This window comes from Phascolarctos cinereus, unplaced genomic scaffold (genome assembly GCF_003287225.1).
Source record: "Phascolarctos cinereus isolate Bilbo 61053 unplaced genomic scaffold, phaCin_HiC Scaffold_726;HRSCAF=1367, whole genome shotgun sequence".
Classification (NCBI taxonomy): domain Eukaryota; kingdom Metazoa; phylum Chordata; class Mammalia; order Diprotodontia; family Phascolarctidae; genus Phascolarctos; species Phascolarctos cinereus.
The window spans coordinates 215,843,572-215,869,323 of NW_027556098.1; the positions used below are offsets into that span (position 1 = coordinate 215,843,572).

General features: G+C 39.8%; 1 protein-coding gene across 10 annotated transcripts in view; it reads right to left on the reverse strand.

The window, feature by feature from the left end:
• The window catches only part of RAPGEF4 (Rap guanine nucleotide exchange factor 4), a 351,123-nt gene that overhangs the window by 20,286 nt on the left and 305,085 nt on the right, over positions 1–25,752 (reverse strand). For 9 of the 10 annotated variants that reach the window (XM_020990978.2, XM_020990976.2, XM_020990975.2 and 6 more), the window contains 6 exons: positions 15,582–15,707; positions 14,774–14,952; positions 11,178–11,268; positions 3,295–3,345; positions 2,411–2,498; positions 1,962–2,026 (listed from right to left, as the gene is read on the reverse strand). In XM_020990978.2, coding sequence (XP_020846637.1) covers positions 1,962–2,026; positions 2,411–2,498; positions 3,295–3,345; positions 11,178–11,268; positions 14,774–14,952; positions 15,582–15,707 — 600 coding nt within the window. Of the gene's footprint in view, positions 1–1,961; positions 2,027–2,410; positions 2,499–2,558; positions 2,743–3,294; positions 3,346–11,177; positions 11,269–14,773; positions 14,953–15,581; positions 15,708–25,752 lie in introns of those variants that run through there. The other variant, XM_020990981.2, reaches the window with a different exon arrangement.

Below are 25,752 nucleotides of genomic sequence, written 5' to 3' on the forward strand. Positions count from 1 at the left end.
TCTAATTATTAGGAAGTTTTTCCTTCCATCAAGCCAAACTTGCCTTTTTGCAAAATTGAGCAGTGCACTGTTCCTAATTCTGCCATCTGGGGATGATAGATCAAATCTAATTCTTTGACTCTATGATGACCATTCAAATACAGCAATCATCCCTCTCCCTAAGTCTTCATTTTCCTTGTTCAACTAGCCAGATATTTCAAATGCTCCTCAGATGACATCAACTGGAGGCCTTTTGCCATCCTCTGGACTCTTATCAATGTCATCCCTTAAATATGGTGCCCTGAACCGAGTCCAGTATTTCAGATGTTGTCTAACCATGGCAGAGGACAGTATGATAGTGGCCTTCCTATTCCTGGACACTGTATCTCTCCTAATACGGCTTAAGACTAAATGAGCTTTCTTGGATGTCTTCCATACCTGAAGCTCTTACTGCTTAATTGCATGGTAAAATAATTGGTGTTAATGTCTTAGAGTCAAGAAAAGGTTCTGTTCTGTTCTATATATACTTATTAATGAAAGTAGAGAGGAAACTATGTAATACATTTTAGAAAGATTTCCATACCAAATGGTAAAAATAAACTATGACTTGGTGCTTAATGGGATAAACTCTCAGCTATGTGGAAAACTTGGCTACCTAAAACAACTCCTTTCCAGAAGGTTTTAGATGGTTGAGGTTTACTCTATAAAAAAAAAATGAAGGGGTCAAATATCCTTCAGGCCCACAGCGGGTCCAAATTTTATGGGCAATAGACATATAAAAGCAATTGTTCCCCCAATGGGAAGTTTAAATTAGTTCAACTGAAAAAAACTGTGGAAAATTTATGTATAAAGAATTTTCCTAAATTATGTAGAGTTATATGGCACCATATATCAAACTTTCCAGAAAATAAGACAATGCTGCAATGAATATGATGATATTTATATGAGCTTGGAAAACAATAAAGGTGTCATCGGATAATGGCCTTTTATTTACATTACATAATCCATAAAAGATTTAGTAGAACATATGCCATTACTCACATCCAGCCTACAAGGATAGTCGTCTTGTTCTTATGTCTTTTTTTTTCTTTTTGGGGAGCTGGACTCACCCACATGGCTGTAGGAAGTCCTTCTACTGATAGTTGACTAATGGCAGTTCTTCTATAGCTTCAAGTCTAGAGTTGCAAATTATAGTCTTGGCTAATAGGCTGGGGCCCTGAGAGGTTAAATAACTGGGCTGTGATCACTCAACCAATATGTGACAGAGACAGGACTCTAACCTAGGTCTTCCTGCTTCCAAGGTGGTGCTCTATCTAGTGCTCCATACTGTCTCTTGCCTCATTGTTATTTTATACAATAGAAGAAAATTAGCTTTCAGACACCCTTTTCACCGAATCTAAGAAAAGTGCAAACTTGAAGCTTGCTATTTTAGAAACAGATAAACCCTCTACCTTGAAGGTTTTAAAATTTTCCTCTCCATCCCTGAGTGAAATTGTACAAACTGTGCCCATGAAGTAGAACATGCCAGTGCAAATTTATTTGCAGAATTTGACTCTTGCCCATTTTTGTGCACCAAAGTCAGGTTAAGCAGATGTACATTTCCCTGGCATCCTAGGGCAGGCTAACTCCATAAACCTTGTGACAAAAATAAAAACAAGGAAGTCAGTCTGTGGCATTTCTGCATTAGAGCGACAGGAGGCCCCGGGAGAAACCAGGAGCATAAAAGTCAGGCCACTGTGAGCAACCACACAAATACAATTCAGCTGCACTAAAAAGAACTGACAGAATAAAATGGGAGTCACTGTGCTCCAAATCTTTCAAAATCCTTTATGTGTAACTTCCTTGAGTTTCTACATAACAGTATATGAGGAAATTACCTCTTTTGTTAGAATGAATGCAAATTTGTTGGGGGTTTTTGGGGGGAGGGATGGAGAGAAATACTCCCTCCCAACATTTGAGGTAAGGTTATATAGAGTACGTACCATTTTTTCAAAGTTTACTAGATTGTCAATGAATGTCTTGTTCCCCTCATGAGTGAATGTCATATCTGTATGGAAATAAAAATTCACAAGCTAATAACCAATTGAAATTTGTCATAGGAAGAAAGCACAATGGCACCGCACTAGATTACACCAACTGATTTGCATAATGTAATTGTACAAGGCTAACAATGGTTCCTTTTATGTCAGGTGTTTAACTTTTAGTCTCTTTACTTGAGATTAGTAAAATTTCTAAACTCATGCTTAGTTCAGCCAGGGAGACTTTCAAAACCCCAGATTACTGCTTCTTCTAACCCTCTTAGCCTTTGAAAAACAAACAAAAAATCCCTGAGAAGGTGGAAGGATGCTACCTTCTTCCCCCTTTTCCAAAAGAGCTCTATTTTATTTTCCCTTGACTCCTCAGATATTTATTACCTGCTCATTTGGATTACCTTTAATGAGTAAGGGCATGAAGGGAATTAGAGGTGGATCCAGTTTGGCAACAGTAAGCCTGTAAGCCCTATGGTTCCTGGATGGATCCTTCAGAGGGAAGAAACAAAAACAACAACAAATACACCATATTGAATATTGGTAAAAGAGACAACTTTTAGATAAGTCTAATCTTGTGTGTTTTTAAATTGGTGGTGAATACAAAATCACAACAGCTTTAATTAAATGTAATTCATGTATTAAAACAAAACATTCCACACTCAGTCTTTCCATTTCTCTTCTTTCTTGATTTTCATGACGATGGAGCAGGGTTATTTGCTTATCAGGTAGCCATCTGCTTGAATGCAAATATTAAATTCATAATAGAGTCCAGAGTGCATGGCCCACTGTTACCTACAAGCCCATACCCCAATTCCAAAGCTATCCACACGTTCTTTGATTCACCTTTGCCCATCTTGCACTACCAGTCCAAACATGCGCTTCTCCTGGCACCACCCAAACACTCTTGCCAAATCCTACTCAATTATTTTTCATCTGCAGACATATTCCAAGTCATGGGAAAAGGTGGTTTTGAGTAAGGTGAGAAAAATGCAGTTTGGAGCACATAACCATCCAATGTCTGATATGAGAAAAAAGCATATCATACTGCTTTTCTTAATTACACAAATCGACCTTATGTGGGGCATAAGTCCTCTTTAAGTTGGTTCCTAAGAGTGTAATTCATTAGTCATACATGCTTGTTTTAGCAGCACTAAAATGGGATCATAAACTTCTTAAAGTCAGACAAGGACAGATAAAATATTCTGAAATGAGGACTTCAAATTAGTTCATCAGCAAATGGATTAATACAGACAGTGAACAGAATAAAGGGGCCACTGCCACTTACCATTAAGCTTTCAAACTCAGCATAGATCTTCTTGAACTTGCTTGGAAGCTTCTGTTGACAAAATCAAAATACCAACACTCTTTGTCACACTCAGTATATACAGATGCCCTATCATTTCTGTAAGAAATGTTCCCTACCTACCCCTGGCTCTTAATCAAACAACCAGGCAAAGGCTGTAATAGGTTTTTCCATTTCAAAGTACTTTAGAATAACAAGAATCATCTTTACAGAATTCTTTTAACTTAAGTGAATCAAAAGTAACTTATGAATGCTTGGGTCTTACTGTTTTTAACACTGTTATCTATACAGGATGATTCATAAAGATGATATCTTTCCTGGGTCACAATTAGACTGGTAATTTTTTTTAACTCTCTGATTTCCACAACTAGGAATTTAGATCATAGAACAGGGGTTCTTTATCTGGAATCCATGGAAGGGGTCCAGGAATAGATTTTAGGGGATGGGGGGGAGATTTGCTTTGTAATTCTAAGTACTTTTTATGCATTTAAAAAGATTATGCCAAAGGAGTCCATGACCCCCCCACCAAAAAAAAATTAAAGAAGTCCTCTCATAGAGCATGGAACTGATCTAGTCCAACTCCATCATTTTACAGAGAAGAAAACTAAAACCCAAGAAGGTTGTGACTTGCCCAAAGGCACATAGGTATTTAGTGGCACAACCAGACTCTGACCTCATGGACTGTTTTTAGGGCTCTTGCTGCTACATCACTTTGCCTTCTCTAGATTATTCTGTATGTTTCCTCAAAATGGAGTAGATTCAAGCTGCCTGATTTATCTGGCTGCAGGAAGTACAGAAGTTAATGTTGTCCTACTGATTTCTTAATCTTCTTTCTCATTTTGACCTGTGAATCCAAATCACAATTCTATAATACAAAGGCCAGGATTGTTATTCATTGTTCACCCTGTTCTCAGAAGTACCAGGTTTTCAGCAAAGCTGAGCAAATGCTTTTCCCACTTCCGAAGGTCTCCAAATTAAGAATGGTGTTCTCATTACAAAGAAGAGCACGATGAGTTTTATGATTTGTCTTTTCTATCATGCATCATTAATAGGACTGGCAATGTCCTGGATGTTGGAGGTTTTCAATTTCCTTCTTCTTTCCTGTGTAAATTTCACCTTCGATAAATACACCCTGAATTTCATTAGATTTTTATATTATGTTTAAATAGCTTTTCTCCTCTCATCCCAAATCTGAACCAATTGCAAGATCTCTTTTGAAAATCTTACAAATTTTTTTTTAAAGAAACTAAGTGTGCTTTAGGTGCCATGGATCCTTTTCCTGGCCTAAATCCTCATTTTGAAGATAGGTTTTGATTTTATTACTTCAAAAGAATATGGTAACGAGTTCTGGTTTGAGTTCTGGTTTAGGCATTTGGGGACAACAATTCTCAACTTGAATTCCCAAGTTACAGAAGGGTTTTAAGTACTATAGTAAGCATTTAATTATTTAATCAGAGTCTGGTTGTGCCACTAAATACCTATGTGCCTTTGGGCAAGTCACAGCCTTCTTGGGTTTTAGTTTTCTTCTCTGTAAAATGATGGAGTTGGACTAGATCAGTTCCATGCTCTATGAGAGGACTTCTTTAATTTTTTTTTTGGTGGGGGGGTCATGGACTCCTTTGGCATAATCTTTTTAAATGCATAAAAAGTACTTAGAATTACAAAGCAAATCTCCCCCCCATCCCCTAAAATCTATTCATGGACCCCTTCCATGAATTCCAGATAAAGAACCCCTGTTCTATGATCTAAATTCCTAGTTGTGGAAATCAGAGAGTTAAATGGACTTTTTCCTCATCACCTGGTTGGTTCCTAAGCCATAGAGCTAAGTCAAGTGGGGGGCACTGAGTTGGTAAGAGTGCACATTTAATTTGGATGAGGCTGAATGTGTCTCTCTAATCCAGTGTATGTCTCCTATTACATTCCATGGCCAAATATAAAAGATGATTCATCATTTTCTATTATATTTACCCCCTTCTCTCCATTAGCACAGAGAATCCAAAGTTTATGATGCTAATATTTTCTATGAGTTTCAGTTCTGTCATCTGTAAAATTAGTTTACCCCTACATTGCTACCACTTATCTGTAAAAAATAGAGTTTCTGCTCTCATTCTAGCCCAGTCCTACCTACCTTTTATGATCTACTTTGAGTTAAGTTTAAGACCCCTACTGTAAAAGTCCCCCAAGTAGACTAGCTCACAGTGATTTCTGTCTTATCTATATAGGCAGTCTCCAACTTACAATAGTTAGGTGGAGCAGTGGATAGAGGGCTGAGCCTGAAGTCAGGAAGACTCCTCTTACTGAGTTCAAATCTGGCCTCAGACACTTACTAGCTGTGTGATCCTGGGCAAGTCATTTAATCCCGTTTGCCTCAGTTCCTCATCCATAGAATCAGCTGGAGAAGCAAATAGCAAACCACTGTAGTAACTTTGTCAAGAAAACTCCAAATACGGGTCATGAAGAGTCAGACAAGACTAAAAAAATGACTAACAAGAAACCTACAAATACTTAACTTCTAATGTTTATTTATAAATTAGTTATTTGGAATTTGGGCCTCATTTTCCCACAGAATCAACAGGACATAGTGGTTAGGCTTCCAGGCCAACCTACAAAAGCTTATTTAATCCATATGGCACTTTGGGGTTTATAAAGTACTTTAAATCCATGATTTTATGTGACCCTCACAACAGTACCATGATGTAGGATGGTATAAATGCAATACTTTCCTAAGAGTAGAATCCCCAGAAGACAATAGAAAAACATACGATATATTCAAATATGCTGTTTCTAGTGATGGCCTTCATACAAAAAAGCGGCAAAAGGGATATCATTTAGGAAGTTGTAGTCAGAAAAGGAAGTGGATCAGGCATATAGCCAGAAGGAATAATCACTGATAACCTGAGTGGTTTACTGGTACCTTTGAAGTGTTTTAAAAACCAAAAAAAACTAAAAGAAGGCTTCTAGCATGTTGAATAGATCCTCTTTGGAGGATCTATGGAAGAACATAGGTAAGAACTGCAAAGGATGAAAAAGGCACAGATGAATTAAGATATCATTGAATACTAAAACCAATGAGCTCACAGATTCACTGAAGCACTCAAGTGCTAAAACAGCATAGCATCTAATATTCTAGGTTGCAACTTGGGATGCCAACATCTTTCTCCTACTGCAGCTCTGAGGGGGAAAATTGGCTCCTATCCCTTCTCCTTCTGTGGCTGCTCCTCCTCCTCTCTGTTTTCTAGCATGTGGTAAGGAGGACCAACCTCTCCAGCTTCAAGCCATCTGTGATGGCTTCTTTGATTTGGAGCAGGGATACTACTAGCAAGGCAAGGATGAGAGGTGAGGTGAGGGATGAGGCAAGGATAGAAGAGGAGGGTGCACTGTGGGGCAGATTCCTGCTTGTGTGTAACCCTCCAAAGACACTCTTCTGCCCCAGGCCAGCTTCCTAGTCAGTCCAAAACATTTATTAAGTGTCTGCTGTGTGCCAGGCACTGCTAAGCACTGGGGATTAAAAAGAAAGGAAAAGATAGTCTCTGCTCTCAAGGAGTTCACAGTCTACTGGGGGAAGAAAACAAGCAAATAACTATGCCCAAACAAGCTAAATTCAGGAAAAATTGGAGACAATTACCCTTCTTTGCTCCCCTGAACTCCCAAGAGTTAAGCTCTATTTCTTCTTCCCTTACGACCACCTATTATTTCCAACCAGGGTTTCTCTACTCTTCCGATCCACCATAGAATATATACAACATCACTGCTCCTCCCTTAACCCCTGCCCATACAGCAAACATACAGTACTTTCAAGGTTTCCCAGAATTTTCCTTTTCACTGCTACACAAACAGTATAAAGTTTATCATATAAAAGGCCATGCCTTCTGCTTTTATTGGAAAACATAATGGGTGGGTGTGTGTGTGTGTGTGTGTGTGTTAAAAAGGACTCCTTGTGTCTTCTACCTTCTCAGAAGCTCCTTGAGGCCAGGGATTGTTTCATTCTCATTTCTGTATCCCCAACACCTAACACTGTGCTTTATATAAAGCAGATGCTTAAGAAATGTTTGTGGAATTTAGCTGACTCCAAAGAGGGAGGTGGTGATACAGGAAAAAAGAAGCATTGGCTTTGGAATAAGAAAGTCTAGATTCACATTCTACCTCTCCTCTCTGGCTCTGTTTTGGGAAATGAGCCGATTGGACTAGATAGCCTCAGAGGTACTTTCTAGCTCTAGAATCCTGGGATTCTGTAAATCGAATTCCTATAAAGAGAGGCCAATGTAGTATAGGTACATCAACATTTTCAAGTTCAACAGGTTCAACTAGTATTCCAAGAATTTTTTTTTTTAGAGGTGGGGCAGAGAATTAAGAAACAGGCTAGAGATTTCCAAGATGTCTGTGAAACCATTCCTAGAGCAGAAGGGAAGTAAGTGGCAGTGGAAAGGGGAAGCTCGGAGTAGATACTAAGGCTCACTCCTCCTCATCCCTCACCTCCCCCACACCACTAACAGTCCTGCCACTGAACACCTTATCCTGGACCAGGATTATGGAAAAACTGAGAATCAGGCACCAGGGATGGGAAGGTAGGTTATTGGAGGTGAGGGGGGGAAGAAAAGTAGGAGAAGAGGGGAAATCCTAATGAAAAACAGTTGAAAACCTAGAGGAATTAGTTATCACCCATACTCCCCCCTCAGTCCTATGGGAAGCCTTTCCTTAACCCCTTAGGTGTTCATATGTTCTCCATCCTCTTCCAATTAAAGCATACATAGTTTTCTGTTTATCAATTATATTCTTCCCAGTAAAATGTAAGTTCCTTGAGGAAGGGTACTCTTTTGTTCTGTCTTTGTATCCTTAGCTTCTAACTTAGTGCCTTGCATACAGTAGGCAAGTAATGAATGCTTTGTGTGTTGTATTTTAGGCACTCAGGAGCTATTCCCAGGTGGATATTTGTATGTCAGAGATGTAGATAAATGCCTGTAGGTAAGCCGAGGACTAGACCTGTATTTCATTTGCATATTTTGTCTGAGCTACATGGCTTTGTATTTTTGTTGTATACTGTCTGGTTCTCTAATAATTTCATATGTCCATATCATGCATCCCCTACAGTATTGTAAACTTCATGAGATAGAGACCATACCTCATAATTCCAGGTGAGTGCAGGTCCACAATAGGACCACAGGCCTATCTGATTAAATTCAAGAATCTACATGAATTAAAGCATTTCTAAGAGAAATGAAGTAAAGATGTTAACATAATTGTGTTTCACCTTAAGATGGAGTTTTACCTAAGGATAAGACAAGAATCTCTTTTGGCTTAAATGGTATAGTCTTTTCTTGCTCCCACTGGAGTAGAAAGACTTATCCAGAATCCTATTGTACTTGGTTCTGCTTTAAGCTTCCTGATATTTGTGATTCCTTCCAGGTGGATGGGAAAGGCTGAGGACAGTGGCTCCTCTATCCTATATATTAAGATGCCAACATTTGGGATGTTGCAGAAAGTCCCCTATTCACAGTTATCATGGTCCTTGACAAGCTCTAGGCCATGAGTTCTTAACCTGAGGTCTGGGAACTTGTTTTTAAATTTTGATAACTGTATTTCAGTGTAATTGGTCTCCTTTGTAACCCTACATATTTTATTGAGTGCATTTTAAAACATTATTCTGAGAAACAGTCCATAAGATTCACCAGCCTGTCAGAGGGGTCCATGGCACAAAACCTGCTCTAGGTGGACTCAGGGTTACTTCTCTGAGATGCCTGCTTCTGGTCATTTAGTTCTGGCTTCCCTGCAGAGTCCCTTAGCTTCCTTGGACTCAAAGGCCTGCTCTAGAGTGCTCTGGAACCCCTGAGGGAAAAAGTGGTGTCAAGTGAATGGAGAAGCAGATGAGTCACTAAAGCACAGAGCCATGGCTGCCTCCCCAAAAGGGTCCAATACAAACTTGTCCTTAGGGGTGTCTTTAATGGCCCCTATAAGCCTTCTGATGAAAGGCAGGGGAAATTGCAAGATGACTTTATTGCTTTATTTACTTGTAGTGTTAACTCAGTTCCTTTGCCACATGGAAGCTGATACAGCTTCGTGACATGCAGGCCTCACCAATTCTCTCACTCCTATATTCAGGAGATGAGCTGCTGTGTGCCACACCTGCCTTGAATATACAGAGAAACTCAAGAGAGAAGGAATTGGGACAGCATGCTCTGAAAGCAATTAAAGCAGTTAGAAGAGTTAGGGGAGGTAGTCTAAGGGAGATGAAAGGATTTTTCATAACAACCTGCAAAAATGGGCAGCTTTCAGGTGTATCTTCAACCGCCCTTCTGCTCTCTGTCTCTCTCCCTGATCTTTTGTCATTTAGGTTCTGTCTTGCTTGCTTGACTTTGTATCCAGAGAACTTAGTTCAGTACTTGGCACATAGTAAGCTCGCTCTCTCTCTCTCTCTCTCTCTCTCTCTCTCTCTCTCTCTCTCTCTCTCTCTCTCTCTCTCTCTCTCTCTCTCTCTCTCTCTCTCTCTCTCTCTCTCTCTCTCTCTCTCTCTCTCTCTCTCTCTCTCTCTCTCTCTCTCTCTCTCTCTCTCTCCCTCCCTCCCTCCCTCCCTCCCCCATCTATCTACCTACCTATCACTATCAACCATCTATCTATCATCTATCTCTATTTATCTATCTATTCATTAATTTTTAATGTTTCCACTTTGGGTGGAAATCTGTTTCTGCACTGTTGCCTGTAAGAAGACTATTTCTTTAATTATATAAATGTACAATATACAATGAACATATACTGCTTTGTGAATGTTTGGACAAATGTAAAATATAAGCATCTTCTAGGACTATAAATAGTCAAACCATTAAAACTATTGACTTAATGTTTGTCAAATTGAATTGAATATTGGGTTTTGGCCGATTGTCCTTTATCCAAACAGAACAGATCTGACAGATAGCTAAGGGGCACAATTCACAGCAGGGCCCAGGCAGTTTTCCTCACAGCTTATTCCCTCAGTAGCTAAATGTCTGCCTTGGTTAAAAACATATCTCCCATCTTAGTGGTTAACAGAAACTTCCCTCATGTCATTCCTGTGAACCTTCGAAAACTTCTTACAAGTCCTGGTGGGACACTACTGGTATTTCCATTATATAGATGGTAGGACTGAGGCCCAGAGAGAAGACAGTTCTTCATCAAATTCAGATAGTTGGGAAACTAGTATAAAAAGGCATGAGGCCTATCTCCCAGTCTCTTACCTGATATGCCACTGTCATAAACCATGGAGGATTCTTTCTAAGAAAAAAAACCTCACTATGTATATGCATATGCATATTAACCAGGGATCTACAAACTCCCAAGGGGTAAGATTTCAGGAGGTACACACACATACACACAAATATACATCCATATGTACACACATATATACCACATAGATGGTGTAGTGCCTAGAGCACCTGGCCTGGAGTCAGGAAGATGTGAGCTCAACTCTGGCGTCAGACACTAGCCATGTGATCCTGGGCAAGTCACTTAACCCTGTTTGCCTCAGTTTCCTCAACTTTAAAATGAGCTAAAGAATGAAATGGCAAAACCACTCCAATAGCTTTGCCAAGAAAACCTCAAATGGACACACTTAAATGACTAAACAATATGTGTGTGTATGTGTGTATTAGTGTGTATATACATATACACACATACGTGTATACAGAGATGCACACACTTTTTTTTCAGCAATCTCTAACTGAAATTTACCATTTCCTTCAATTATTCAAAAACATTATTCTGAAATGTTGTCTATCCAATGGCTTCATCTGACTGTCAAACAGGTCCATGACACAAAAAAGGTTAAGAAACCCTGGACTAGACTGTGTATTCATGCTTCAGGCAAATATGACAATTAGATTTCAGTCAATGCTTACCTCCCATGTTAGCGCCAGGCGGCTCACAGCAACGTTACTGAGTCCCATGATGATGGCAAAGAAGGAATTCAGATTTTTGTACTCCTTACAGCTGAAACACAAGAAGCTTATATTTGAGTAAAATGCAACTCTGGGGGACACGTAAGATCAGGGCCCTGCCTATGGCAGTCATTAATGTTTGCTGGCTTTCCTTAAAAGAATGGGAAAGGCTGGATTTAATGTGTCAGATAAGTTCCAGTTGAGTGGCTACATTCTTGTTACCTGGCCTCTGTCTATGGTTTCAGACAGATGAACTTTAGCATTTTTTGCCTTTGCTCCCCTTCTCAGTACTATTTTTTTTAATACCATTTAAGGATAGTTTGACTCTTGGAATGAATGGATTTTTGGAGAGGGGTAAAAAATAACTAGTAAACTGGAACTGGAACACATTCTCACAGCTTTGGTTACATGTGAAAACTCCAACAAACCTGAAGAGGGTATAAAATGTCCTTTGGGAGGATAGGATGTCTAACCTACTGACAGTACCCCATCTGCAAGGCACAGGAGGAACCCTCTGCTGTTATTCTTCATTCTCATAATTGCTGAGAGAAGCCATTGCCCTCCCTTCTGTTCTCACCCACTATAGCGAATAAGGAGTGCACCTGTCCCCTCCAAAGGTTTTGCTGGAGTTATGTACTGGGCACTCATTTTCTAGGACGTTTTTAGTAGATGATACATACTTTACTGAAAATAGATGTGAAATCAGCTGATCCCTGCCCCCTCCCCCCACCAGATCAAACAGCTAATGGTTGAGCCCATCACTTCCTATTTGCCAGGCTATTTAAGTTTGGTGACTGAATATCTGGGAGAGGAAACAAATGGAGGATATTAACAAAATCCTTAGTCAGAATGTCGCTGATCAACCCAGGTACTTGGTTTGAGTCAAGTATACTGCAATTCTCAACCTCTCAAACATCAGCTTGTCAGGAGGGGAAAGGAGGATGTTACACTTGCGGTAGGGACAGATCCCCTACCAAAAATCAATAGTTATCCAAGTTGACTAAGTCTTAGTTAAACCCAACATGGATTAGCATTTTTACAAAAGGCTAAATTAAGTTGTTTGGTGTGTTGCCAGGGATCAGACTGAACAATCGGTCTCTAGTAAATCTTAAATTGTCTATTCCGAAATGGAAAAAAAAAATAGAGTACAGCATAATGGACCTGATCCTACAAGGGAGATAGGAGTGAAGGGCTTACCTCTGTATCAGCTGTAAGTGCTTTAGGCCAGAGGAGGTAATTAACGAAATAGACACTTTGGGGGAAGGAGGTGGGGAAAGAGAAAAAGGAATCACTGGATCACAGAGTCAGAACTGGAAAGAAGCTTAGAGGTCATGTATGAGCTTGGGCATGCACAGAATATGGCCTGGGTGTGCTGGCACCTCCGTTCTCCTCCCCTGAGGGGTGTACTGGGGGAGCAGGGAGGGAAACCATCACCATTGGTCCTGCTATGATGTGAACACAGAGGGCCAATGAGAATGCCTTTCCCTAAGTCTGCCATATGCATGCTTTGTGCACTTAGCTCCATGAAAGAGGCGAACAGAAAAGAGAATTAAGATGAAAGGAAAAAGCCAAGAGATGAAGAGTGGGAATTGAGTGAAAAAAAAATTTTTTTTAGTACATGCCAGGCATTATGTCTGTCCATATGTGTTTTATCTTGGGAAGCAGAAGCCTGATGGAATTCTTACTTGGCCTGGAATCAGTGGCCCTGAAGCTAGCCCTTGTCAAGCTCTGCCACTAAGTATCTTTGTGGTTCTGAGCCAGGCATATAAACTATCTATTTAGGCTTTCTCAGTGAAGATAGTATTACTTCCTCCCTTCATAGGTTTGTGTGTGGGGAGGGGGAAAGTTAAGGAGATAACATATGTGAAACTACTTTAAAAAACAAGAGGAAAACACAGGAAAACAAGCAAAATGAAAGGTGCTATTATTATAACATATGTGTTTCATATTTGGGAAACAAATGTATTGAAGTCAGAGGTGATTCCTTATCTGTGTGGAGCCCAGGATAGCATTAGGTGACAGGAGTTAATAAAGGAATCCATATTCACCATCATATATACCTCATACAGAGAGGTGAGGAATGTAAAAACAACCCTGATGACTTCCCCAGCTGATAATCATTTCATTTCTTCAGGTTTTATGTTGATGTTGTTATTTTTTTTTTAAGGATTCTTACTTTCAGGCTCTATCTTCTTTCTTAAAAAACAACAACAACAACAACATGGGTAGGAGCCCAATCTAGCAATAAGAGGCCTTTCTATGTTTTTCTGACTTTGCCCATTTTCATGTAAAAATGCTTTTAGTGTTTTCTCCTCCACTGGCATTCACCACTGTGGGAAGAGGAAAATGAGCTCTTTCAGATGTGGAAGCTATATCTGTTCACAGGTTTCAATAAGCACCACGCTTGGGAGGCTTGAACCAAATACATAAGAAAGCCTGGCTGCCTTTTTCACCTGGAAAAAGGCTGATCTCTGCTCCCAGGCCAAGGGGGTGTGCAATTCCTCCTCATTTCCTTAGTAACATTTTTATTACATTCCCCTCGAAAGAACCCGAAGCTGGAAAATGACAAGAAAACAGGCCTGAGAGCTCTGCACAGTGGGATGTTTTGCTGACCTTCCTGTTTTGGCAGGATAACTTGAGACATTTGGCAAAGGGAAAACATGGCTCAGAATTTGCTTTCTTTTGTTTAGCTCTCTAGAAACCAGACTAAGCAGGCTCTCGAATTTTGAGTTTCAGAAAGCAGCCCAAAGGAGGTTGTTTCTATTCCCAACCTTTGTGCTGTAGAGCTCCTTGAATTTAGAAGGGAGAGGATTTTCAGTGCCACCGGCCACGTTTAGCAATTTATTTTTAGCATCGTAGTGATACTGGAAACATGCAAGTAAACAAGGGGTTGTCAAGCATATCTAAATAGCAAGGGAAGATTAAATTCACGTCAGAGGGAAATCTAACTGGCCTGCCAGTAAGTAAACTGTTTCCCATGAAGTGCTCCTAAATGGAATATTTATAAGATGCTTGATTTTTAGCCTGAGTTCTATGGAGAGGAATTTCTTGTATTGGTTTGCTTGCCTGTATGCATTGGGCCTTTTCATTCTATGTCAGTCTCACATCACTGGTTTCTCTGTGTGTGCTCTACTGCCCTCTCCTGGACAAAATGCGCCATGCTGGCTAACTCATTTCCATCTCCTTTGAAATACCTGCCAACTACTGAATGGTGTTTTCTTTAGGTGATTGGGCAAAAGCGTGAGTACCTCAAGAGAAGACAGAGAGAAATCATGAGCCTCCAGTGCCCCTAGGGCCAGCATAGGTTTGTAACTGCTGAGAGTTTATGAGGCCAGGATGTTGAGTGTTAGAAAAAAGTGAAAATGGCATTTCTCTAAAGAAAAAAAAAATTAGTTCTCTGAGGCCCTGGACAGGATTGTGTGCATGACACAGAGTAAAGACAGAGTGGGTTCTTCGGAGTTTTTTTGTCTTGGAGAAAGACTAAAGAAAGCAGCAGACAGATTCTGTGCTTGGCACACAACTCGTGCATTTCTCTTACATATGCCAAAGGTACTTACTGGGCTGCTATCTTAATAAATTTCTTTAGGAGCTGAACTCGCTTGCTGAGTTGGGCACAAAGGCAAATCTCGGTGACGACCCAAAACTGAATCTCATTAAACCTCCTTAGGAACAAATCCAAGTTTGCAGTGGTCTTCTTAAAATTATGCCTTCCAAATGTGTGGTAGATTAGCTCCAGCTTGAAAAGAAAAATCCAGAGTTGGCATATTGGCTTATCTTTTTATTTACATGGAGAAAATCAATAGGTAGGTTTCCCTTTTTCTCAAGACAATATCGCTGGGTGGAAAATGTGGGTTCCCTTAGTGGATAAGGATTCCACTTTATTGCTAGCTCATAGAGGCTCCCTGTGACATTTATGTTAATCATACAAATGTAGATTATGTATTAAAGGCTTAATATACTTAGAAAGACACATCAGTGTCATTCAATACACAGGAAGGTACTCAAGTCAGTACTTCATTTATTCCACCTTTGCAACAAAGACTAGAGCTGACTTAAATGCGCTCAGCGTTCACAGAATTGTCATTTAGTTTCCTTATCTTAATAGAACTTAGAGACAATTCTCTCGGATTGCAATTTGCATAGTTGGTGCTCATTGGCAGGTAAAAGCAATTTCCTCACAGGGAGTCAGGGTCAGGTGGCAAAACACACACACACACACACATAACACACACATACACACATATACACACACACACACACACACACACAATGTAACACAAACTAAAACTCAAGAGTTGAGTTACTCCAGAAGCTGTAGACCAGAGCTATAACTAAAAATACAAAATTCAGTATTGGACTCCTTACCTCATGTACACAGTTGAAGAGCTCCCAATCATAAATTGTCATCTGGTATGCTAAATCTTTGGAACTCATCAGTTCAAAAGTTCCCACTGTTCCAGTAGTTGGGCCTTCTTGTTCTGGTAACGGTGTCTACGAATAAAATACATGGATCATTGATTTAGAGATAGAAAGGATATTTGAGATCATCTAGCTCAACTTCCCTTATTTTACAGATGTGGAAACTGAGGCACAGTGCTGTTGTGACATGTCTATAAGTTGCCCAACTCAGGCTTTAAACTGAACTGACTCCTCTGATTCCCTACCCAATATTCTTTCCATTGCACTGCATGGTACTGAGCTCTACTAAGAGTTGCTGAACATAATTAGATTCTAATAGTGTTGGTTTTTTTTTAAGAAAAAGTCTTACGTTATGATTTTAGTTACAGCAGTAAGATGGTCTTAACTTCAGTAGTCACTTTGGTCAGCATAATAATAAAACCCAACATTGTCACATATATCCAATGATTCTCAAACTTTTTGGATTTTATTTCTAGACCTCTTTTTAGGCTTAAAAATTATTGAAGACTGCCAAAGAGTTTTTTGTTCACATGGGTTACATCTATTTATATTTACTATATTAGAAATTAAAATGTCACAGTGTTATCATGGAAATAATTTTGACCTCATGAACACTCTAAAATGCTCTTGAGAACCCTCAATCCAGGGTCCTGGAACACACTGTGAGAACAACTGCACCCACCTACTAAGCTGTAAAAATAAGCATTGCCCCTAAATTCACATATCAGATTTACTCTGTGAAGAGGGACTAGTAATTTATTTTGGCTGTGAAGAGTGACAGCTGGAGATCCTCATTCTGATAAATTGTTTTCTGAAAGGATCTTGGCAACAACTTCTGAGAGGTAGAGGTGGGAGAATCTTCTCTTGCTTCAAAACCCAAAGCAGTGGCTGACAGAGGAGTTGGTGACATCTGATTATAACCCTCCTGTTGAAGGTACTGGTGATTTTTCATTGGAATAACTGCATTTCCATCCCTGGTGACATCGCAGCCATGCCTCTTTCCTTAGGCAGCATGCAACTCAGAACGTTGAAACAGGGGAAGGAATGCTCCTCTTTGTCTTGCATTAAACCAGTCTCCTCAACCCATGGGGAATGTGAGGCCACTCAAGTGTGTTTCGGGGTTAGGAGTTAGAAGACCAAGGGTCTGATTATGGCTTTGCTATTGATTTCTTAGTAACCTTGGATCATTCCCTACCCTCCCCATATGTCACTTTTTTTTACCTATCATCATATATTATTCAGTGCATTGTTATGCCTATGATACTGTCTGAAATGTTTTCAATTTACTGAATTTCATTCAGTTCAACATAATTACAATTATAACAATACCTGGTATTTTATATAGTGTTTTAAGGTTTACAGACATGCCTTACCTCATTTGATCCTCTCAACAATCCTGTGATATATGTGCCATTATTATTCCCATTTGACAGATCAAGAAAGTAAGGCTCAGAGATATTAAGCAACTTATCTATGGTCAGAGCTAGTAAAGATCTGAGATGGGACTTGAACTCAGATCTTCCTGACAGTGGGCAGCTAAGTGGTACAATCATAGGCCTGGAGTCAGGAAAACTCCTCTTCCTGAGTTCAAATCTGACCTCAGACACTTGCTAGCTGTGTGTGACCCTGGGCAAGTCACTTAACCCTGTTTGCCTCAGTTCCTCATCTGTAAAATGAGCTGGAGAAGGAAATGGCAAACCACTTCAGTATCTTTGCCAAGAAAACCCCAAAAGGAGTCACAGAGTCCATCACAACTGAAAAACAACTGAACAACTTCCTGACAGCTCCATATGGGATCCATCATATTAATACACATATAACTATTTTACAAAGTTGAGAAGGTCACAAAAATTTTAAATAAGTTCACTCACAACATCACGTTATTTCTTAGTTAGAATTTACCTTTTTCCTGCAAATTCTGTTCAGTAGTCAGGACAAGCTATTTGCATTTGAAAATCATGCCTCCTGGAGTTACTGTCTACCAGACTCTTGAACCTTAGCTATAAGGAGGAATTCACACATTCAACTTGACTTCTCACATAATCAATATATTCCAGAGTGAAATGTTCTTCCGTTAGAAATGAGAGGTTTTTTTTTTTTGCTAGGCAATGGGTTTAAGTGACTTGCCCAGGGTCACACAGCTACTAAGTGTCAAGTGTCTGAGGTCACATTTGAACTCAGCTCCTTCTAACTCCAGAGCCTGTGCTCTATCCACTATGCCACTTCGCTGCCCCTAGAGTATTCCTAAAAGATATCAAAGTGTCTCTTTTTGCCCTTTGGACTATTGCGTCCTAGGTTGCTGCCATCCTTGCCCACCCTTACTCTAAGGATTCACATAAGACTTATTACTAGTGGTAATAAATGAAAATAGTTTACTCAGAGAATCTTGATAATATGAGTTTTCTGTCATCATTAACAATATGCATGGACTTTGTATACCATGTTAACTGAATGGGGATTAATTATTCAGAGTGCAATCAGCCCTTACCCTCAAAAAGCTCATAATCTATAGGGGACTGGGGGAGACAAGACAGATTAACCTATACAGTTCAACTCATGGATAAATAGACATGTGCACAGACATGTTTATATATATAAATACACTTAAAATCAGTGACACATAAATTAATAATCCTTAGGAGCACAAACATGAATAGATCGCTGAAGGAGGGGAGAAATTTCTTTGAGAGTTGGCAGGACACATGGGTTAAATGTGTGGAATAAGTTTCTAGTGGGTTATATGGAGGCTTGTGGAGACAGAAGCTAGGTTCTCAAGGATGGAAAAGACAAGATTTGATGGAATGATAATGGAGCATTTTACAATTTACAAAGTGCTTTCCACATATTATCCCATTAGATTTACCAAACAACCCTGTGAGGTTAGTATTTTGGATATTATTGTTCCCATTTGGGGGATCACAAAACTGAGATTCAAGGAGGTTAACTGACTTGTAAATGGTTCCAGAGCTAGTAAGTGCTGGAGGCAGAATTTGAATCCAGTTCTTTCATGCCTCTAAGCACGGGGTCCTTTCCATTAAATTCTGTTTTTTCTGGTAAAGGGGAGTCCAAACAGGGAGGATTAAGAATATGTGATATTAATACTTAATTACTGGTTTTGTCATTAATAATTATTTATAATTATAATAATAAGATATGAGTAAATGCAACAGAAGTTGTAAGTGAAATTGTATTGAGAGATAAGGTGCATACAAACAGGATTACCAACTTTGAGTGAGCCCTGGAGCTCAAGGATCAGGAGTTTCTTTGGTATGGAAGATAAATAAGGGGGTCATAATAGAAATTTGATGATTGAAGGGATTGAAAGGATGTAGAAGGCCTACATGAAGAACATGTCAGCAACAGTTATATTTAAGACCATGTACAGGGACAGAGGGGTGGAGGCAGGCAGGCAGGCTACCTACCACAGATCAGATGAAAGATGTCCAGTGCCTAGAAGACAGCTATGGCAAAGGGAATGAATATGTCTCAATTCACTGTTATAGAGAGAGGTGCCACATGACACAAGTAATCCCTTCTTAGCTTTCAAGCCTTTGCGGTACAATCCCCTTTGCCAAGGATATCTGAGTGTAGTGGCAAGATATCTTTCCACATGTCCAAATCAGAACTTTATATCTTCCCTTCCAATCATACCCTTGCTTCTAAGCATCCCTATTTTTGTCCAGGATACCACTGTCTTTCTGGTTACCCACATTCATCACCTTGACATTAGCCCTGACTTCTTACCCTCCTTACCCCACATATTCAACCAGCTGCCAAATCCTGCCATTTCTACTTCAACAATATCTTTTGTAGTGGTCTCCTTTCTACATTTAGCCAAACTATTCAAATAGCCTCCTAACTGGCATCCTTGCTTCAAGCGTCTCATCTTCTAAATAGGAATCAAAATGATTTTCTAAAGTTCAACTATGATATCTCTCCTCAACTTAATAAACTCTAGTGGTTTCTTATTGACTCTAGGATTTAAATACAAGCTCCTCTATTTATCCTTTAAAGTCCTTCATGACTTGGTCCCTATTTACCTTTCTAGTCTTATTATCTATCACTTTTCTTCATACACTACACAGCCAAGCCAAAGTGGCCTCTTTTCCTGTTTTTCACACTGATTGCTCTATCTCTTATCTCTGTACTTTTTTTTTTGTTTTTGCACTGCCTGTCCCCATGCCTGGAATGCCCCTCTCTTCTGCCTCCTAGAACCCCTTCTTTCAAACTACTCAATGACATACTTAACATTGAGCCTTTCCTGATGGCCCCTAGCTGCTAGTACTCTTCCATCCAAAAAATTTACTTTGTGTTAATTTTGCATGCATTTATTGGTGAACAAATTGTCTTCATCCACAGAATGTAAGCTTTTTGAGGGAAAGCGGATATTTCATTATTGTTGTTATATCCCCAGTACTTAGAAGAGTTCCTGGCACATAACAGGTGTTCAATAAATGCTTGTTGATTGATGGATGATTGTTGACCAATTATATTAGGTCTACAAAACCTACAATCCACAAAACGATTTCGGGTGACCTGTGAAAAATGTAGAGGAAATCATCCTCTACATTTTTGTGGGCTGCTTGAAATCCTTTGGCCTGCCTTCAGGCTGCAGGTTGTGCAGTCCTAGATTATATGTATACCACTCTACTTCCTTTCAGGAACTTTGAACCCCTCCCCCATTAAACTAGGTAATTTGTCCACTTTTCATGATATAGTCTTTCCCGCCTCCTATTGACATCATTCCCCTGTAGTGTTTTCCCTTACCTCTTCTTCATTCATCAATATCCAGCACAAAGACTAACAGCCATCTTTGATCCCCAAAACAAGACTGATCTCCCCCTCTGACAATGTCCCATTATCTTCTTGTCTTCTCTTTATAAGCTTCGAGGGCACCAGCAATCTTGTATTGTATCTTATATCGTTATCGTCTTCAACACCTAGCTCAGGACTTTGCATAGAGTAGGTATTTACTAATTTTTTTAAATAAACAAATGGAAGGATGAAGGAAACAAAGGACAAAGATAAATGAAAGACTATTTCAAGGATCTGAGCTAGACCTAGATAATGGGCCGGAGGGCAATGATATTAAAACTGATGGAGAGAGATGGGAGTTGGACCAGCTGGTGGGGGAATGAGTTTTGTTTAGTGTTAGCCGTTTGAGGGTACACATAGAAAGACTCTGTAGCTAGTGATATGCCTGGGTGGTCTGAGATGGAAATGTAGTCCTGGAAAATGCCTGAATAAAGATGACAGACTTCTCTGGGTGCCTGTATGCCAGTGGTTAGATGTCAGACAGTAGTCCCAAAGATTCTTCCTCTATCTTGCTCTCTCTCTCTCTCTCTCTCTCTCTCTCTCTCTCTCTCTCTCTCCCTTTCCCTCTCTTTTTCTCAATGGCATCTTTACATTATAAGAAGGACAATGGTTTCTTTGGGGGTTTTTTTTTTTCGGGGGGAGTTTAACTAGGCTGTGTTTGGGAAGGCAGTGCCATTAGTTTCTCATTTATCAGACCAGGAAACCAAACTAAAGAAAGGTATAACAGCAATCAGGGATGAATAGATAAAAAGTTAGTGTCAAAATAGAACATGAGTCACTTTTGACTGAACTTCTGGTCTTCACCACCATCTCCACCAGCAGCCTTCTCACTATAGAATGCCTCTACCCTGAGATCCACTCTTCTGACTAGTTAAGTTTCTAGCCCAGACCACAATTTCTGGTGGGGCCCCAGCCATGCTCCCTTTTCTCCTGTCTACTCCTTCTCTAGATTTCCTCTCTATCTCCTGACAGGCAGCTCCCCCTCATCTTTCTAGCTCCCCTTTAGAATAAGTTCCTTGAGGGGACTGTTTTGTTTGTTTCTGTTTGTATTCCCAGTGCTTAGCACAATACCTGGCACATACTAAGCACCTAATAAATGCTTATTCTCTCTCTCTGTCTCTCTGTCTCTCTCTCTCTCTCTCCTCCCCTTCCTCCTTCCCTCCCTCTCTCTCCTCCAATCCCTTGTCTCTCATCTTCTAATTCTTCCAACTACTTCTCCATGATGGCCACCAATCTCCTCACTATTTGGGTTGCCTTCATTAGCCTAGGCCCTCACAGCACCTGGCATGTATGCTTCCATATAAACTAAAAAACATGTACAATGGAATATCTATATTTATATAGTTCGGTGATCTCTTGATTTGGTAGCTAGGTGGCGCAGTGGATAGAGTACAGGGTCAGAAGTCAGGAAGACTTATCTACTGAGCTAAAATCTGGCCTCACACACTCACTAGCTGTATGACTCCGGGCAAGTCACTTAACCCTGTTTGTGCCAGTTCTTCATCTATAAAATAAGTTGGAGAAGGAAATGAAAAATCACTTCAGTATCTTTGCTAAGAAAATCCCAAATGTTATCACAAAGAGTCAAACACAACCGAAACGACTGAACAACAATCCCTCAACTCCCCCAATATTACTTAACAGCACACTAAGAAATGGTCAGACCCCACCCCCTTCCATTTATTACCAATATATTTCATATTCTCCTCTGGATTCTTTAAGGACATCTAAGTTGTTTTGTACATTTCAGCATGTGATTATATACAGAATTACAAAACGTTAAAAGCAGGAAGGGACCTCAGAAGCCATCTCATCCACCCAGGACCAGAAGGGAACCTAAACTATAAACAAATACCCATCCAATCTGGGTTTGAAGATTTATAGGGAGAGTCAACCCATTTCCTCCCATTTTTGGAAAACGAATTGCTAGGAAAACCTAAATTTGACTCTGACAACTTCCTCTCACTACTCTTTCTTCTGTCCTTGGAGGACAAGTACCCCAAGGCTTAATTATCCCTCTTCTGCATGACAACTCTCCAAGTACATTTAGACAGATGTCCAGTCCTCTTTTGGTTACTTCTCCTAATTCTTCCAAGTGTTTCTCCATGATGGCCGCCAGTGCCCTCACTATCCCAGTTGCCTTTCTCTGGATGAGTTCCAGTTTGTACTTAAGTGTCACCTGGCACTGTTTGTTAGCTATGCTATTCTTGTTCCTCTCCTTAGATGATGAACTCCTTGAGAGTGGGGATTATGTGTTGCACTCCTCCATAACCTGCATGGTTCCTTGCATGTGCTAAGCACATAGTTGGCATTTAGTAAATACACTTTGAGTGACTGATTGATTGATAGGCTCAGCCCAAATCCCAGTCAGGAGCATTACTTCATAGTAATCCCTGAAGTTTTCCAAAAGGTAATTGCTTTTGGACTCAAAAGGGTGCTTCATGGCCTAAATGTTCACATGTTGTGTGCAAACTACCCCTTTGTGTAATGACAACTCATAGTAATACTAATAAAGAGCTATTTTTCAGGAAGAGGTATTTGGCCCCAAGAAGTACACATGGGCATCCCTTTCAAAGAGGGTACAAATTCCTTTCCACCACTCAAGCATTCAAATGGAAGAATGATCCTGACAAGCAGTAGTGGTTTGTAAGGATGCAGGATCATCTGCAAATAAACAGAGGCTTAAAAAGTTAGTGTCTTCCCCACGGGGAGTTGGAGATAGCCATGCTTTATATCTTTGTGCCAAAGCCATTTGACAAGTATCAACTGGCAAGACAAACCCCTATTTGCCTTCACGTTGTAAACACATCACACAGCACCTTAAATAGTACTCCATGGAAGTGTTTCTCTTCCAGTTCTGGTTTCCCCTTTTAAAAATGACTTGCTATTGGAAATGTTTACTTGGACTTAAGAACTCTGATCAATGCAATGACCAACCACCATTCCAGAGAACTGGTAAGCATGCTACCAGATGGAGATGTGATGGATTCAAGTTGCAGAATGAGATGTACATTTCTGGATACAGCCAATGTGATGACTAATTTTGATTGACTGTGCACATTTGTTATAGAAGTTTTTTTTTTCTTTGCAAATGAATTTATGTGGGGGGCAGAGGGAGGAGGAAGAGGGGACCTAGAGATAGGGTTGTCCCCCCAAAACAAGAAAGAAAATGAAAAGAAAAAAGGTGGAGTCATTAAAACATGTTTTTGAAATACATAAAAGATAAACGAAGGAATCATCTAACAAGCAGGGCAGCTTTGAAAGTATTATTGAATTGATTATATACTTAAAAAGAAAAGCAAGATTTGCATAATGGATTCATTGTTTCATGTATAAGACAGTCTCTTGGTTCTACTCTATATATTGAATTAGTCATTTCAGTTGAAGTTCAAGTTTATAATTTAAAAAAATTAAGTTTACTCAGCAGATAAGTGAAAAATATATGACTAGGAGTATGGTCAGGCTTTATAAATTACTGGTCTTAAAGAAAAGGTCATGGACTCTACCAACATAAATGGAAAGGGAGCCCTGGTTGTCTTGAAAGAAATGATGCTGTCTGTGGCAAGTTCCCATTCAAATCATTTTGGGATACTTTTACAATCTGTAAAACTTCACTTCTAGCTAGTTTTGACAAACGCAGAAATCAATTTTAAAATACAGAATGTTTTTCTTGGAAGGGATGCAAATAATATATTTTGTTCAATCTTTTCATTTTACAAGTGAGGAAAAAAGGGATGTAAAGTGTTTTCCTCAATGTCATATAACAAGTTAGGTGAAGAATAAAGATTAGCATTCAGAACCGTTACCCCCATATTCAAGTCTGTGCTATGCCTCAAGAGTATCCTTTAGGGTCCCATGATCTTTAATGCCCACATCCCCTGGCCTCTGACACAGGCTTCCCTATCTAAAATCACGTTTTAGGGCTACAATTGTTGCTGACCTTGTGATGCAGAGTGATCATTACCAATCTTCAGTGGTTTCCGTTTCCAATACTCCAAATCACTTCTAGCCCAGGACAAAATGCAATTAAACACAATGCATGACAAGACTAACAGAAACAGAGGTAACTAGGATCATCAGATACCTCTGCCATAAAGAAATCTCACCTATATCCAGAAGCTATCGGTTCTACAGCAGCAGGAAGAACTAGGCTTTTTTTTTGGGGGGGGGCAAACTGGCCCTGTTTCTCTGGGCAGCTCAGGAAGAGAAGATGATGCTTCTTCAAGGGCATTGCTTAGCACTGCTACCTTGTCACCCCACTTTTCAGGAATTTTTCTGATTTGGCCCCAGAATCAAACCCCTTATATTATATATATCCTTTTCTTTTCTCAGCAGTATGCTACTAATAAAAACCTAGGTCTAGGGATAAATGTATAGAAACATAAACTCTTCTTATGTGTAGTGCTATATAAAATGACTAAAAAGGAAACAAAACCCAGATCAATATGATAGTAAGTCATAGGTTGGAAAGCTGGGAAGGATCTTGGAGGTCCTTTAACCAACCCTCTTATTTTATAGATAAAGAAAAATGAAAGTGAGTTGCCCAAGGTCTTCAGACCCCCTTTCCAGTGCACGTACCCCTCATCTCAGTTATACTTAGAGCCTCCCCTAGAGACACAGGCTGCAGTCACCTGGTTTGTGTAGTGCTAATCACTTGGTGGTGCGTACGTGTCAGTGTCATTATTATCTATTATGGACTCTAAGCAGATGTATGGTAGTTGGCATCTCTGCCATTTGAACTGGCCCCAGAGCTTTCCTCCAAACAGCACTTTTTACCCACTTTTTGTGGGATAAATAGAAAAGAAGTCTACCACTATGGTATTTTAGTTCAATTTAGCAAATATTTGTAGAGTACCTTCTAAACACAAGCTCAATCAAGCAAAAAGCATCTATCAAGCCCTTGCTACTTGTTAGGCACTGTGCTAAGTGCTGAGGATGCAAAGAAAGGTAAAAATAGTGCCTGCCCTCAGGGAGCTCACAGTCTAATGGAGGAGGAAAAAAAGTAAACACAAAATATATCCAGGGTAGATACAAGGTAATAGAGGATAGAACAAGCCATTGTGGAGACTAGGCAAGGACTCTTGCAGAAGATGGTTTTTAACTTAGACTTGAAGGAAAGCAGAGAAATTAAGAGGCAGAAGGGAAGATGGAGAGAATTCCAGAGACAGGAGACAGCTGATGCAAAGCACAGAGACAGAAGATAAAGTGTCGTGTGTGAGGAGGCCAGCATGGCTGGACAGGAGAGAACATGGAAGAGAGCAAAGTGTAACAAACTGGTTGTGAAGAGCTTTAAATAGTAAAG